At 41.2% G+C, this 16,817-nt stretch overlaps 3 protein-coding genes across 4 annotated transcripts in view; all 3 read right to left on the reverse strand.

Annotated features, from left to right (window-relative positions):
* Positions 1-94: 94 nt before the first annotated feature.
* On the reverse strand, positions 95-6,767 carry LOC117728781 (high-affinity choline transporter 1-like). Its single transcript, XM_034529630.1, has 9 exons — positions 6,750-6,767; positions 3,784-3,970; positions 3,298-3,411; positions 2,992-3,147; positions 2,722-2,870; positions 2,289-2,432; positions 1,778-1,931; positions 879-1,096; positions 95-766 (listed from the first exon to the last, which is right to left on the reverse strand). Exons 2-9 carry the CDS (start codon positions 3,965-3,967, stop codon positions 95-97), a joined length of 1,791 nt encoding a protein of 596 aa, XP_034385521.1. The 5' UTR covers positions 3,968-3,970; positions 6,750-6,767.
* A 79-nt stretch (positions 6,768-6,846) lies between these two features.
* On the reverse strand, positions 6,847-11,802 carry arl6 (ADP-ribosylation factor-like 6). Of its 2 annotated transcripts, XM_034529632.1 has the most exons (8): positions 11,629-11,802; positions 10,937-11,072; positions 10,590-10,651; positions 10,333-10,401; positions 10,147-10,241; positions 9,752-9,881; positions 9,616-9,671; positions 6,847-8,829 (listed from the first exon to the last, which is right to left on the reverse strand). In XM_034529632.1, the coding sequence occupies exons 2-8, from the start codon at positions 11,054-11,056 to the stop codon at positions 8,804-8,806; spliced, it is 558 nt and encodes a 185-aa protein (XP_034385523.1). In that variant the 5' UTR covers positions 11,057-11,072; positions 11,629-11,802; the 3' UTR covers positions 6,847-8,803. The 2 variants fall into 2 exon arrangements, with proteins under 2 accessions (XP_034385523.1, XP_034385522.1); XM_034529631.1 differs by having other exon boundaries at positions 6,847-9,671; positions 11,629-11,782.
* A 1,307-nt stretch (positions 11,803-13,109) lies between these two features.
* LOC117749698 (ephrin type-A receptor 6-like) overlaps positions 13,110-16,817 on the reverse strand; it is a 42,981-nt gene continuing 39,273 nt past the window's right edge. The window contains exons 12-19 of the mRNA XM_034560403.1: positions 16,324-16,449; positions 15,439-15,624; positions 15,249-15,310; positions 14,935-15,144; positions 14,698-14,847; positions 14,400-14,593; positions 13,566-13,715; positions 13,110-13,224 (exon numbers count right to left, since the gene is read on the reverse strand). Coding sequence (XP_034416294.1) covers positions 13,110-13,224; positions 13,566-13,715; positions 14,400-14,593; positions 14,698-14,847; positions 14,935-15,144; positions 15,249-15,310; positions 15,439-15,624; positions 16,324-16,449 — 1,193 coding nt within the window. The remainder of the gene's footprint in view (positions 13,225-13,565; positions 13,716-14,399; positions 14,594-14,697; positions 14,848-14,934; positions 15,145-15,248; positions 15,311-15,438; positions 15,625-16,323; positions 16,450-16,817) is intronic.

Genomic DNA, 16,817 nt, shown 5'->3' on the forward strand with positions numbered 1-16,817 from the left:
TCCTACTTCTTTTTGTAGGATCTGACAGAGTAACCAGTTCTCTGACAGTTCCCACGCATGTTCAGTGTATCTTTTTAAACACATCCAGAGTTTGTCATTCTTCATCATGGTGTGAGGAATCAGAGCTGGACTCCTCCTCCTCCATCACCATTTCCTTGGGCAGCGTGTCGCGGCGCGTGAAGGCGGCCGCCAAGGTCACGCTCAGCCGCGGTTTGACGGGCGCCATCTCCGACAGCCCGATGTTGTTGCTACGAGTCACGAGCGTCGTCTTGTCCATAATCTCTTCGCTGTGCTTGGACACCACCGCGTCAAGAAAGTCGTATTTGTGTGAAATCTTGCCGCTCTCAAACAGGTACTTTGCCAGGTAGGAGAAAGCGACGTTACCCAGGAAGGAGGCGAGCATGGACATGGTCTTGAAGGGGAACTTCTGGATGACGACGTCCTCCATTTCTCCAGTGATGTGGTGTATCCTCTGCTCAATGATCCAGCCAGGGTAATAAATGAAAGGAGGCAGCTGCAGGTAGGGTTCTCCCCCACCTATACGCAGCACCATGCCAAACAGGTAGGCGGCCACGGAGCCGTACGTGTTGGTGCCTTTGACGAAGAGCACGCTGAGCAGCTGGGGGAAGATGATGACGTAAACCAGGTCTGAGCTCAGGTACCAGAGGCCGTAAACTGTCCCAGTCACCAGCGCCATCAACGTGGCAAGGCCACCGAACACAAAGATGGTAATACGCATCACCCACACGATCTCACGGTCAGATGCCTGCGGAGACAGAGACGAGCGCGGACAGGGTTGTGACGTGTGCCGAACCGACACAAAAAAAGCCCCCAAAGAGCACCAAAAAACATGGATGCTGTGTAAATGTTGTACTTACCGACTGTCTAAAGGTGAGCTGGTAGATGTTCCTTGCAAACATGGAGCTGGCTGACAGGATGGAGGAGTCTGCAGACGACATGACGGCTGCAGACACGGCACCCAGCCCGAAGAAAGAGACGAACGGGGGGCAAAGGTGTTGGAGCACGATGGGTAGAATCATGTCCGCTTGGTCCCTCTCTTTAGGAGAAATAGCACCATAGCTGGTCTGGTTCCAGTCTGTGTGAGGGAAAGAATGAATGACAGAACCAATATGGCCAGTATACTTGAACTGTATAAATAACCACATGCCCACCAGAGAAGGCCAACTTTTCCAAATACCTCAAAAATTAGGGTAATTTGCTAATAAACATTCAAAGTACTGACATAAATAATTTAAGCCATGGCTTACTCAATATACAGTATGAAAATGTCAACGCTGCAACAAAACATGCATAATCATTAGAAAATTAAATATGATGACATCATTAAACCAGAGACTGAAACTAAAGATAATGGGAGAAAGCAAGGTTGACTAGAAGTTTAACAAATAACATATTGCTGTCTGCAAAGTTTGCATCTTGTCGTTAAAGGTTTTTTGTGGCAGCTCATATTTATGATTTCAATATTATAACAAGACTAAACAAAGTTGTGTATTCAGATGTTCACCAAGGAATCTGACACCTACAAATCTGGAGATCAAACCTCTAATTAGGTCCCTTGCCTCCCTCTAATGTAATATTTACACAGCCAGCGTGGTTATTAAATGGATTGCTTCTTCATTATAGATGAGGTGAACCAGCTGCTATTTACCAGGCTCTCTCAGATCTAAGGGCAACGTGGACCCATCCAGAGCCGTCCCCCTTCAAAACAAACACACATAGACTGTGCATTTGCAGGCTCATGAGTGAGCTCTCTAACCTGTGGAGGCCCCGATGGCCCCGATGAGAACGGAGGGCACCGCCATGACAAGGCACCCGAAAGCGGCCAGGAAGGAGAGGACCTGGGCGTAGTTGGCCGAGGAGGCAGACAGGACTCTCTGGAAATACACTTGCCAGGGTATTCCTCCAAGCATCTGGAGCACATTTAGAGACCAGTGAACACCATTAGCAGAACTAAAGCCCATCACTCAAAAGGCTTTACAATGTGTACAGCACAAGACATCCTCTGTCCTTCGTGCCTCCCTTTAAACAAAGACCAACTGGTTGAATGCAATGAGAGTGCATGGAACTCCTTAACTCAGGTTCAGCTAAATGATTTGATAACAAGCTGCAGTATTTTCACTTGATGAAGTTTACACTGATACATGTTCTGACAACCAACAAATGGTCCCAGCATGCTGATATTATTTCATCAACCTTTAGACCTAGAGCCGGTTCCAGTGGACTACATTCTGATGATGTGAGGGATGGATAACGCGTGGGGACCGTACCAGGAGGCAGAAGTTGTCGATCCAGACCCAGGTGTCGCCCTTGTGGATGCTGCCTCTCCAGGGCGACTGGTACACCTGCTTCACTGCGGTGATCGTGATGTCTGACACCGCCGGGTTGGTCAAAGCAAACGGGACACTGATCCACTGGAGACGTCCAGGAACAAAAACAAAAAAAAAGGTTTCATGGTTATTATAACTTTAGCACCACCTTAAATTTCTTTTTCATAATTTCTTGACAAATCTTTGCAGTATCATTTCGTGTCAGTGTGTTCCTTTGGAGCAGCATTTGTGCGTTAAGAGCAATTTGTCATATTTTAAGTCAAGTTCAAAGTATGTTTGGTGTGACAAATACAGTAAATCTACTGAAGAGGGTTGTTTAATTACACTAGTTTTTGCATCATCTATCTTCAACTTGTGCCCAACATGAACCTACCAGGCCAATAAAGATACAGAAGAGCTGCACAACATCTGTGTAGGCCACGGAGTAGAGTCCTCCAACCAGGGTGTAAAAGATTGCAATGAGCGCTGAGATAACCACTGACATCTTAATGTTGATGTCCACGATGACACTCAGAGTAGCACCTAAAGTCATGAGCAAATGTTATTGCATACAGATATGTACAGACAATATCGAAAAAGCCTCACTTTGATCGTATTGGCCACCAGCATCTTTAATTTCGTATAGATAGGACCATGAACTCACCGAGGGCGGATAAGATGGCCGCGGACCAGAAGATCTCTCCCATGAGCGCAGGTATGAAGAGGAGGCCTCCCATGCGTTTCCCATACTTCTGTTGGAACGGGTCCAACATGGTGACGTAACCTCGCGACCGCATGGGCTTTGCGAAGAAAAGACCCCCTGGGACAAAGAGGGGACACATTGGACTGAGGCACCTTCAAGTGTAGCTCTATATAAACAGTTTTTTTTTAAATGTCCCATAACCCATACATAATGCTCCTGATGACGCATAATATCAACTTGTATTTTACATTGTTTTAAACCACTCACCCACAACAAGGCTGAGGGCATATCCAAAGGGAGCTTGAGCCCAAGCCAAGCCATAATCAGGCAGATACACATACTCAGCTGTGCCATTTATATATCCTCCTCCAACCCAGGTCGCTGAAAATCACACGCACACACACACGCACACACAAACACGCGCGCGCGCGCGCACACACACACGAATTGTCATTCATTAGTGATGAGAGAAAACATGTATTTACGAGAGTGAACAATTACATCTATTTGTATTGTGTTAACAGAGAAGGTTTTACAAAATGTTGGCACTAAAAAAAAAGAAAAATACCGACACATTGCACATAGAAAAAAAAAACTGAAATCATCAAACTTCAACATTCACTTTCAATTCAGTTTATTTTATACAACATGTTAAAAGAATACAAAAATACAACTTGTCAAAACAAACCAAAGTGATATTTTTTATATTTCTAAACGACAATCCCAGTACTCAATAATGAAGACGTAATTCACCTGTCATGGTAAATCCACCGACAAAAAGTCCAATGTCTCTCCCTCCGACCATGATGGTTTCGCTGCGGTCGGTGCCCTCCGCCTCCCCGGAGTGTTTGTTCTTCCATGCCGCCCAGATGCCCACGAACAGGATCAGCAGATAGAAGATCGCGATAGCCACAAGCCCCTCTACATGGATGGTCATTGTCTTCCGCTAGGAACGGGAGGGCATGGAGACCTTCTTGGCGCACGGAGGAGCGAGGATTTCAAATATTAAGATAAAACCAATCATTTGGTACTTCGTTTTCTGCAACATCTGACCTTTTTAGTTCGCGTGAAATTCACAGAAAGTGTACATGTTTAGCAGGTTTTAGTTGGATAAGAGGGTCAACTGAACAAACACGTATATTGACTGGTTGAAACTGAATATTAGAATAACAATAGGCCACAAGACATAATACCCTGTGCTGATTCATTTGATTTCATATGTGCCTGTGGCCCTGAAAGCTTTTCCAGGAATTTGACTTTCAACACGGTGCAGGTAATTTGTGGTGCTCGTCAATCTTCATCATCACGATCCGTAAAGTAAAAATGTAACATAAAAACACCTGAGGCTCGTTTTTTCCGTTTTCGATTCCTTCTGGCAAAGACGCAAAGAAAGCTTCAGCTACTTTTCCTACATGTATTTCCGTCAATTCACACAAATGTGGTATTAGAACCAAAATAAATACAAATGGATCAAACAAATATGTGCGAATTGTTGTAAAAATAATGAAAAGGTCTTTATTTTTTCGTGCCCGTGCTTTTGGATCAAACGTTGTCTCTCTTCTCTTTCTCCTTATATCCGGACACATGCGCGTACAATTCCAATTACGCACAGCATTCGCTACAAAGATATAACCAAGCGAAGTTTGAGACAGCCGTATTACAATTATATTCAACATAATGAACTGTCATCTAAATATCTTCACTTTGGCCATGCTCAAATTAATCAGAAATCGACCATTAAAATGAGCCTAAACCGTTTACAAGAGCTTACAAAACGCATGCAAAACTTACCTCAAGTATTTCTAGAGTCATGTGCTGAGGCACTCGAGGCAGAAAACAGCGAGCAGAACTATTAGGAGTCTCGGAGCAGTCAAATGAATCGTTGGTGGAGGTCTCCCGGGTGACTTACTGAGGCTTATAAGGGGGCAGGTGCCGTCGGAGGACTGATACCCACGTCAGAGAAACCAAACGTCCCTCTTAATGAGCACCTTGCATGGAACCACGTCACAGTATACTGGCCGATTTGACTGGACGAGAGTGGGAGAGATTCCTTTTGCTCAATAATGTTTTTTTTTTTTTAAACGACTGAGTCACTGAATGGCAAGACATGGATTGTAATACTGCATTTTTACACATTAAACAATCTATATTGTGTGGATGAGCAGATGGAATGGGTTGTATGCGTGATGTGGCTCGTGCTCCTTAAAACTGTGCGTAACAGCCGCGTTATGCGCAGCCATCGTGTGGCCTTTTATCCGCTGTCACTCGCTCCTCAGCCGCCATTTGACCTTACAACCGCAATTAACTTTGCAGTTTTTTTCAGCGACTGAGGAGGATGGGAAGTAGCCAAGGAGCACTCTTTGCTTTGTACATGAGAAAACTGCGGAGTGGTACATTTAAAAATAAAAATAAATTACTAATAGGCCTATCAAGCGTGTTAATCTTCAACACATTCTTACGCAGAAGCGTCTTCCTCCTGATGTTGGGCCGAAGGTGGCATAATTCGTGTAGTCTAAATATGCTCCCCACCTTTTAGCAATTAGAACTAAATTAAGTGTACTATTCCTGCCACTTTCTCTTCAGGGTATATCAATGAACTGTGTCTACTAAATGGCCGTCTCTGCCTTGAGTCGTTTAAAGTGGGCTGCTCTTGTCAAAACTGACAGACATCCAATTAGGATGGATCCTGAAGAGCAGTAGGAGAGGTTTAATGATACAGTGAGTCTCACTTAAAAAAGCTGTGGTGCACGCAGGCGCAAACGCGTGCGCGCACACACACACACACAATACAACAGACACGTGCTGACTGAGGTGTTTACTCATAAAGAGAAAGGGTGACACGTGTGTTTGACCTGCTTTGACGCACACAGCACACCGGTTTCAGCACCATGGACAGAGGCCAGTTAATATGCCTTATGTTCACATTGCTAGAAAAACGTTTGAATTGATCTTAATTGTACGAATTGACGAGACTGAATTATTTCTTTCTATATTTATATTTTAATATTATTGTGATTTCTCTGTATCGGCATTCATTCATTCTTTAGGCGATGCATCTTTCTTTCTGATGTTTGAAAACAACACCAGATATCACTCTAGTGAACCATATGCTCGACTAAATAAAGGTTTTTAATGCAACTCCTTTAGTTGCTCGGCCTGGTAGGTGTTTTCTTTTCCATTCTAATATTCTGTTTTGGTAATTTAGGGAATAATAATATAAACAATATTTGATTCAGTTTGAAAGCACTGTATGTTCTTTTGTCTGATCCGATTCCCATTTAAATAAAAAAGAATCAAGAAACAAATACAAACTTATTTTGTATTTTAATGCAATGTTGCTCGACATCTGACAAGTGATTCTGTGCGATACTGATGCCAAAACCTAAAACTTCCGGAAGACAGCTGGGATGATTTCTAACTGCATGTTTGACAGATGGCTACATGACCTTGACACTTTGCATGTGTAGCTCCATGATGCTAAATACATACACGTCAACATAAACATATAAAGTAACACACAATGTACAACTATCAACAACCTGCTGCAAAGAATTAGAACATAAATCATCTTATATAACTTGGAAAAAAGAATGCTTCTGTTTCACCAAATAAATTCTTCAGGGCTTGAGGTTTAATGAGCAGCTGTTGCCGGCAGCACTCAAGATGTTAGTAAGAGAGAGCACACACACAAGCACACACACGCACACGCACACACACACACACACGCACACACACACACACGGAGAGGAAAGGTAACCGGAGTAAGATGTAAAGCCACCAAAGTGACATGAATTCAAAAATAATGAAACAATATTCATTCTCTATACAGCATTTATTCTTTGAAAAAGAAACACATACATTGTAATGAACAAAACACACACAGCTCGTTTGATAACAATCTACCACGTCTCTAAGGCTAAAGTAAACTCACGGCTCAAGGGGTCGTTAGTTAGTAAGTGTTATAAAATAGATGTCTGGAGGATAAGAAACATGACCTCCCAAGGACACCTTGACGTGAGGGATATGAAACGTGTCCCAGTAAATCTTCACGCTGGACGTTGGAACTATACAATGCATTTCAAAAGCACCATGAGTGGAATGTGAATATGTTGGACCTTGGCGTCCCCCAGTGGTAGTCTAGACAGGTATGTGTGGGTGGGTGGTCGGGGCATTGTAGTTTCTAGCAATTTGTGAGACTAGAATTTTTTTTTTTACAGAGACATTTATAGACACGATACAGCAGAGTATATCATATTAAACACTATTATTTTAGATTTCAATTTGATAATTTCTGTCAGTTGTTCCTTTTTGCATTTATATTACCCCAACACTGTGATCTCACTTGATGCACAGACTCTGATCTGTACAGAATTTATTTTTTAAACATCAGAGACTAAAGCAGAAGATCAAAGGCTTGCCTTAAAAACCGTGTGCAGAGTGAGCAGATGATTTTTCTTTTTAGTTTTCTGCCTTTGAATCGTTAAATTGTATGGCGCAGTTTTTTGGATTACATTTGTTTTTGTGAGAGCACTGAAATAAGGCGAAGATAAAAACACTGGTTACAAAATAGGTTTGTGAAGACAAGTTTCGGTTTCGAAGCAAACTAATTTACTTGACATTCACTTCATGACAATACAGATTAGCCACAAATTACAATATGCCCAACAAAAGCTAGAGGGTCCTGGAAATTTTTTTATCGTAATCGTTAATAAAACATGGAGCAGAGAAGCATGAAGTAATAGCTACAGTAAAAATATAGTAAATCTTGTTTTCAATGCAACAGTGAGATGACCCAATATGCAAGTTTGAAAAAGGCGATGTGCACTGAATGCATGATCATTTTGGTATTGTCAAAAAAAAAGAGTTGCTTCTGCTTGTGATACTTCAAACAAATCACAAATAATAACGTACAGAGGCCCTGAGAGACAGAAGGAAAAAAGAAAATAAATGGAGCATTTGGCATATTTCTAAAAGGACCTTGCTTCAGCTATATGTATTAGCCCATTAAATACAGATTGACGCAATTTAACTTATTACCAAAAGTATTTTTAGAAATATATCTGATGCATGGAGGCTTGAGACAGGCAGAGACTGTCACCTGCTCTCAAGCTGTGGCAATACAATTGCAGATGAGAGCAATCATCCCCCGCTGTCAGTGTGCAATGGAAACAAATATGATCACAACACACAAGGCCGCACATATCTAACAGTGTAACTGTGAGCGAGTGGACATAGGGCAGAATGCCTCACCGGTATAATGTGGTGCTGGTCTGAATCAATCAGCTGGGAAACATGTTTTCTCTTCAGGGAAGCTGGCATATACCATTTGTCGGACAGTTAAGGGGCTAAAACATACAAAATAAAAACACCCACCAATATGTCTTTTTTAAAAGACATCCCGAGTATTCATGCTCCCTAAAATAAAGACGGCAACCATCACAATACCTTACTTAAACGCAGCTATAGTTCATCATGATTCCTGTGAGCCGGTTACACAAAGATATTGAGAAATGGAAGGGATGAATATAAAATATTGTTTTTAACATTTGACTGCCCCCAGTGACAGCTGTACTCAGCTGTAAGTTACTACTGGTACCAGGAGAATCCAATCATGTAGACGTTTTGCAAATGAAACCACATGCAACCAAGAACCATCTAAATACCCCAGTAAAAACATTACTATCACATGGTACCTCTGAAAACAGGGTCCACTCATCTTTCATAAAACACTCCTATGGATGCAGCTTCTTCCGGTGCGTCCATCATCACGCCCTCACGTTCTCATTGTTTTGATTTGATCTGGGAAAATGTTAGAAGTCAGCTTTATGTCAAAAACAATAAAACGTTATTAATTCCTTTACATTTTTTTTTTTTTTTTACAGATATTGCGATAATATGAACGTGAATGATTTGGGCCATGATGATCACGTAGTCTGTTATTGTGACAGCCCTCATTGTAATGATCAGAATAATCTTGTTGTTTCACAGCTACTTCAAGACTAAAGTTACAATAACAAAGACAAAGTAGAGGTTTGTTTTTCTAAATACATTCTTTTACAGCTATACAAGGACACAAGAAATAACACAACACTTATAAAACACACAATACTCACTGCATAATTTGATCTATGGAAGGATTTGAATGAGGGCGTTAAACATAATAAAAAGAAAAGAAACCGATGTTGAGGTTGTGGAACAGACTACACTTTGGTTCTGATCTTTCAGTGAGATATACAATAATACAAACATATGGTCCATTGTAATGGGGAGTAAAAACAAAGACATTTTCAAATCCAACACATTTGTAGGATTAGCTGGATAAAAGATTTTTGTTTATCTAAAATTGACTCGTTCATAAACTTCTGTGTACCTTGCCGTCATTATATCCAAGTAAAAGTCCAGATGCCAGCTCAGAAACTTTGCTAAAGTTATTCCGTTCCTATACACAAAACTCAACATTTCTTACATGGAACTGTTTAAAAAATATATATATATTAAAAAAAAGGTATATAATGTAGGTAAAAGCTGATTCAATATAAATGTACTCTACACTTACACGACGTGCACTCCCACTTTCATTCATACCTTGTAACCAGTCCACTCCCTCCTGTAAACCTTCTCCTTTCAGAGCATCGGTGGCACTGAAACATATCAGCACATCATATTAAACAAAACACCTTGACATCCTGGCATGGAAATAGGTGTGCTTGAATGTTCATACCAGATGTGCCAGGGTTTGTCTTTAATGTTCTCCAGACAGAGCAGCTGTGAGACCTTGACAGAAGACAGCGCATCCCTGACATCCATCTTGTTAGCAAAGAACAGGATGGGGATCCTCCTGTGCTTAATATCTGGAGTGAGAACGAGAGGGTGATGTCGGAAAGTTATTGTTATGAAGTAGTAAAGTCATTACGTTTCACTAATTAGGAACACAATTGTGCAACCAAAAGAACTTTAAAAAAGTGGAATTGGCAAAAACTAAATGTGTGCTCATTAAAAAAAAAAAAACATCTTTGCATAGAGTATTTATTAGACTGAAAATAGCCAAAGAAAGAGACCGCAGTAAAACACTTAACAGGGCTGGAATTCCAAACTAAGAGATGTAAATGAGCGTACCAGGGTGATATAGTAATGTGTCCAGTTCTTCTTTGGCTACTACCATCCTCAGTTTGTCTGCACTATCAATGACAAATATGATGGCCTGGCCTTCCCTGAGAAGTACAAAGAGATCAAAGACATTAATATGCATAGTATATCAAACGTTAAATAGGACTGGTGGTTTTGTAGCGCTGGCACACTCACTTGTAGTAGTGTTCCCAAAGGTTTCTGTATCTGCCTTGACCAGACATGTCAAACACTGTGAAGGAAAGACTACGACAATAGAAGAGAGAAAACATTTGGATTGGGTTGAAAAAACAACAACAAAAGCATCAGATATCTGAATAGTGCCACGATTACATGAATTGATTTTAGACAACAATATGCAACTATTAGAAGATTACTTAACATTTCTTGAGCTACCAATTGTAATAAATGAAGTTGTTGTTTTGAACCGCTACCTGGATGTCTTGAACTTCTCTATGCTGAAGCCAATGGTTGGCACGATGTCCTGCGCCTGAGCCTGGTGGACGAATGCAGCGTGTTGTAAATAAAAACCTTAATAGGCATTGTTCTTTAAATTCCTTGCCAGTTAACCATACAAATTAACCAAATGTAGATAGTTATGGGACGATAACATAGATAACTATAGGAAAACTGAGACAGTAACATGGAATATGGATGTGCACAACTCCTGTATTCACTGGTTTGGCAGATAGATGGACATCAGTGTCAGAAACTCACTTCTACCATAGTCCTACATTTGCAACATCACTATAAAACGTCACGACACATTGGGGAGACTTACATTGGAGGGCTTTAGTTGGTTGATGATCGTGGTCTTTCCACTGTTGTCCAAACCAAGACACAGAACATTGACCTCCTTCTTCAACCCGAGCCATCCTGCCAACTTGTCAAACAGCCCCATCAGCTGCCGGTCTGATCTACAATCAAATAAAAGAAACCTTAAATACTCTAAAAGTCAGGCGGTTACAGCATCCTTTGTGCACAATGCGGTGCAGTTCAACAAGCCCCTACTTGGAGTTCAACCTGCTGTGCAGTTATTAGTGAATTTACTATTGTTTCGGATTGCCCTTCCTGTTGCGTTACGGTGAACGTGTTTTCACACACCCCCTCCCCCCCACCCCCAGACAGTTTTTAACGCAATTAACGTTCGCTAACAGCGATTTAACACGTTAATCTCTTGTTATCACTGTTGCTAGCTAGCCTCAGCTAACGTTTAGCCGACGGGTGAACGTTAATTACGGTGTAACGCTACGTGGACAGTCACGTTAACTATCTTGCTAACGTGGACAATCCCTTTGCGAGATGTTATACTTCCAATGTTACAAGACAGTCGCAACACGAGACCGCATGAAGTAAGCTAACGCTCAACATGTTTGAACCCTAACTTTAGCTCAACGTGACAGCGCTACGCTGGAAGCTAACGCGATAGCTGCGTTATCCTTTTCCAAACGCTGTCGTAGTGCAAGATGTTACCTGCTGTTTAGCGTTGAGGTCTTGCTTCAGATTCACTCCCCGCCCCCTCCAGCTAGCTCATTAAATGCTCCGTGTTTCGTTCATGTCTCGTCTCCTCTCGAGCCGACTGAAGCTACTCTGAGTTATTTACACTGTGTTGCTGGGAGACCAGTGTGCTGACTCAAGTCTGCCACCTGCAGGTCACACCTTGAAACGTCACTGTTAAAAAAAGTACTGACTAATTTAGGTTAAAGTTTAAAAGTAATAATGTGTGTATTGAGTATAATCAACCTCATTTTTATTCATACACATTTTCTCTTTTCATTGAAAGATGTATTTTCTGCAATTGCATTTGTAGTTAACTTGTGAAAGTCCCTAAAGATAATTATAGTACAATAGAGGTACTTAACTTAAAACATGTGAGCCTTCGGTAAAAAAGAAATCCAAAGACGACACATTTTGCCACTTTAAAAAAAAGAAGCTCTTTAAGGTCTGTATGTCTTTCCTTTATAACCTACCATAAGCACCCATTTGACAAAATCACCTGACTATTCTTCATGTCCAGAAAACATGTCAGTGACATTTAAGAGGACACCGTTATTGTGCGTTTGTTATTGTGTGTTTGAGAGAGAGTGCCTCTATGGATACCTCTCTGTGTGTGTGCGTGTGTGTGTGTGTGTGTGTGTGTGTGTGTGTGTGTTTGTGTTTGTTTTTTTGTTAATGTGCTCAAGTGATTAACAGCTTGCTTTGAAAAGAGGTATGGTTTTCAAGCTTGTGGTGGTTAAAGTATGAGAAAGAAAAAAGTATTAAAATAGGGTTGTTTATTAAGGAACAAATATACTGAATAAAACATACCATTTTCACAAGACTTTTTGTACAAGACATACTGCATTATCATGAGGATAGAACGTACATTTCTATAAAATATTTTAACATTCAACGGTCTTCAGTTCAAAAAACACGATTGTATTTATCATTCTTTCAATCTTTATTCCTGGTGAATTGTTTCATTAACCAGCTGGAAAGCTTGTTATTAAAATCGCGTACCATTCGTTACTAATATACCCTCTATTCTATCCACTTCTTCTCTGGTCATGAGGTAACTGACTTGAGACCATTCAAAGTCAATAAAAACCATTGGATTGTCACTTAGAAGGAGAAGAGGTATTGGTGAACACTTGAATAGACACAAGCGTAAAGAAGTCCAAAACTCAAGTGGATGCTCGTAGTTGCTGAGCTAATAAAGAGACGGCATTAAGCCAACACTGACAGAGGTTAGTTGTTGTGGAGGCTGTAGTGATGATGATCCATAAGATGACGAGTGTGTGTGTTAACTAGACCACATGTGTGTCTAGCAGCAGCCCGCTCTCACATGAGCAGCGTGTGGTACCCGCTACACCTAACAGTCTGGTGTTTGTCCAATTAATTAAATGATGATGCCAAGGAAGTCTGGTTTGTGTCCGGCTCAGTGTGAGCACACAGTCTGTCTTTGTGTGATGGTCTCATACTTGAAAGCCACTCTGTTGGATGTGGTGAAGCTGCAGGCGAAGTGACTGTATGCTGCTTATGATTCTCCTCTGGTGGCCAATCAAACAGATCCCGATGCGCCTGATGTCACTGAAGGGGAGAAGAAAATATACACTTTTTATAATTAATAGTAACACAAGAACAGCAGACATATTTGTAGACTGTGACAGACACGCAGTAAAGGTAATAATCTGCAACAAGCACATTGGGAAAACTATGAGCAATAACCATATTTAGAATATAAGGACACAATACTGTAATACTGTATACTAGCAGTAATATAGTTTCACATACTGTACAGATCATTTTTTGCTTGATGGTAGAATCACAAGTACAATTTCACAATTGTTCTGTTCCTTTGATGCGTGTTTCCTTTCAGTTCCTTTTCTTTATACTATAGCTGCACTCTCGTTTAATTTGGCTCCACTCACTCTATACTCATTGTTGAAATGGAATCCAGTGTTGTGTATCCTGCTGCAAGGAAGTTGTTCTTATACTGGCTCATTTTGATGGAGTCGAGCCAGTCGCCGATAGAGATGAAAAGAGGGTAGTCTGGCATGTCCTCTGGGGAGTCAGGGAAGCTGAGACGACAAACAGAAAGTTGAGGAATACAAAGAGACACGTTAGCATCTTGTTGATCTGAATAAAACATCTTCTTTGAATTACCATGCCAGTGGTTTTGAACTACAACCTGTGTAGACCCTATATTATCACTTATTATCTCCCAATAGATACCTTAATCTGCTTTAGAGGCAAGTAATCAATCACAGTCATTATTACAGATTTATTGATTTTGATCCTGAATTATTATTGTCTGGTGATGTCGCTGTACCACATTTAGAGAATCCTTTTCAAGATGTCCCTGCTTGCTTGATGCTTGTCCTCTGAGTTTGATATTCGTATACACGTAGCACATGGATATGATGCTATGGGAGCTCTAACATTACATTTGGAAGCATCTGAACACACCAACAAGAGTCTTTTAATCTCGTATTTTAATTACATCACCAATTGTGGTGACTCACACAATCTAAGGTAAATAGTGATTCACCGTGTGGCTTACCACACTCGCAAACAAGCTTTAAGTGCAAGATGATTATCATTCCCTACTGAAATTGCACAAAATGACTGGAAGGTAGGAGATTAAAACAGTAGTTTGCATAGAGAGCATCATACAGTTCACACATCGTATAGTAAGTGGACTAAAACATGCAAAAGCACCAGCAGGGTCCTTTCACCAAGTGTCTGTATAAGTTAATAGTTACCTCTGCACATCATTCACCAGAGTGAGCAGACTACTGGGATTAACTATGAGTTTGTCCAGAAATAAGAGCACATTGTTGAAGTGTGGGCGCTGGTTGGACTCCTTCTGCCAGCAGTGCAACATCAACTGGTGCAGAGTCACAGGGCAGCCCATTGGTGCTGGTAGACGGTAGCCTTCGTCAATTGATAAAATGACCTGGGAGGAACATCAATAAGTTAACTACAAATGACAAAGGGAAATGTTTTTTTTCCCCGTGTTGCTTTAGCAGTGATGGAGTTTTAATGTGAGCGGTAGCTTACATCTTGATTGGACATCTCCCAGTAGGGCCTCTCACCATATGACATCACTTCCCACATGACAATGCCGTAGCTCCATACGTCACTGACTGTGGAAAATTTTCCATAAGCGATAGCCTCTGGTGCCGTCCAGCGTATTGGTATCTTTCCTCCCTGACACGAAAGCAATAACACAGATTAAGCCACTGTAATATATGTCAGATTGTAATATCCTGCAGCAACTGTTCGATCCACACTCACTGTAGCAGTGTAGGCTGCTTCAGTGTCATCTTCAAAGACTCTGGACATGCCAAAGTCAGACACCTTACACATCAAGGTTTCATCCACCAAGATGTTGCGAGCCGCGAGGTCTCTGTGAATGTAACCCATGTCTGAGAGATAGGTCATGCCCACTGCAATGCCGCGCAGCATGCCGGCCAGCTGGAGCACCGTAAACTGCCCATCGCGTGTCTGGAGTCGTGGTGAGAAAGAGAGACAGAGGACAGGTGTGATGTATGGGGGACAACATTTCCTCAGGAAACAGGTGCACATCTGTGACCATGCATTCCTCTCACCCGGAGGAAAGAATCAAGCGCTCCATTTTCCATGTATTCAACGACTATCATTACTGGTCTGCCTGAGGAAAAAGGTAAAAGACAGGAAGTTAGTGACAAAAAGTGAAGATTGAAGTCAAACTGATGCTGAAACCTGTGCAAAAAACCCACAACCACACACTGCAAGAACAGATACACATAGAGAGCTTACTCCTCGTGACCACGCCCTCCAGCCTGATGATGTTGGGGTTGTCAAACTGTCCCATAATCGAAGCCTCACGTAAAAAGTCTCGCCTCTGTTGTTCCATATAGCCACCTTTAAGTGTTTTTATTGCCACAGCGATGTCCATCCGTCCAGGTATGCGCAACCGACCACTACAGACTTCTCCAAATTCACCTGTCAGAACAACACCATAGATAAAAGGGTGCACTGTCATATATCATAAGACTTCTCTGCAACTTAATGAAATTATAAAAACAATGCATATGTTCAGTAAGGAGGCTGTGTGTACACGTCTGTACGCACAGCCTCCACCAGGTGGAGCCCATGTTACAGACACTAGACAGATGGAAGACCTTCATAATTACTCCTGGGCTAAATAGCAGACACAATCTGTTCGATTTAATGAACCATTGAACATTCATAGTCAGCAGCGCTGGCTTTGCTCCTCTAAAGTACAGTACTATAAACTACTTTAAAATCAGCTTGCTAAGAGTGGCTGAAAACGTTTTATAGTCAAACTTTATGAGGTATAACGATTCTTATAAGATAAAAATATTACTCAACATTAAATGTGACCATTTCTCTTTTGCAGGTGCTAGTCAATTGTCGTTGGGACATTTTTTTATACATTATTACAATGTAACCCTGAATATTAATAAAAAAAAATACCCAGATTAAGATAACGGCACACTCGAAATAACCTTTTCCTTCTGGTTACCAGTCATGCATTATACACATTTTTTCCTCCTGTACACAGTTGACACCTATGCTGTTCCTGCCATGAATACAGGAAACACGTACAGTATACAGTATGAGTTAATGCTTGTATACATGTGTGCAGGTAGAGTGTTAACACGTGTGCATCTGTTTTACCTGCACCAATCACCCTCTCGATGCATATGTATGAGGGGTCTATCTCTTTGGCAAATTCCTCCACAGCCTGAGTGGGGTCTTCATACGTGTCTGGATCCACATAGGTCTTTATCCCAGAGAATGGGACTGGAAGAGGAAATCAACATAATAACATGAGCACCTGTGCAACCTGAGCGTATATATATATATATATATATATATATATATATATATATATATATATATATATATATATATATATATATACGCAGCCAATGGGCTGCGGGAGAGAAGTTGATTCTTGCTTCAGCTGTATGAGACCATCAATGCTTCTAATACACTGTAAGGTTGTTCTGCTATTTCGTCAAGGGATGGAGAAAAATCGAGCAAATAAAATACCCCAGAGCAGCATATACAGACATTGCAGGCAGCCAGGCTTCAGTATCCTCCTCACTAGCGGAGGCTGGGAATATTGCTGCAGTGAGCACTGTGCATGATGACTGGCACAAATGATA

Source organism: Cyclopterus lumpus, chromosome 3, assembly GCF_009769545.1.
Source record: "Cyclopterus lumpus isolate fCycLum1 chromosome 3, fCycLum1.pri, whole genome shotgun sequence".
In the NCBI taxonomy this organism is placed as follows: Eukaryota; Metazoa; Chordata; class Actinopteri; order Perciformes; family Cyclopteridae; genus Cyclopterus; species Cyclopterus lumpus.

Bases quoted from the DNA above. Each gene is read 5' to 3' on its own strand.
- arl6 (XM_034529631.1), bottom strand. From the start codon at position 11,056: ATGGGGCTGTTTGACAAGTTGGCAGGATGGCTCGGGTTGAAGAAGGAG. The intron at 10,652-10,936 runs GTAAGTCTCCCC...TTCGTCCACCAG, and splicing joins ACCAACTAAAGCCCTCCAAT to GCTCAGGCGCAGGACATCGT. The intron at 10,242-10,332 runs GTGAGTGTGCCA...TGTACTTCTCAG, and splicing joins CTTTGGGAACACTACTACAA to GGAAGGCCAGGCCATCATAT.
- LOC117728781 (XM_034529630.1), bottom strand. From the start codon at position 3,967: ATGACCATCCATGTAGAGGGGCTTGTGGCTATCGCGATCTTCTATCTG. The intron at 3,412-3,783 runs GTGAATTACGTC...TGTGATTTTCAG, and splicing joins CGGTGGATTTACCATGACAG to CGACCTGGGTTGGAGGAGGA. The intron at 2,433-2,721 runs GTAGGTTCATGT...GGACGTCTCCAG, and splicing joins TCTGTATCTTTATTGGCCTG to TGGATCAGTGTCCCGTTTGC.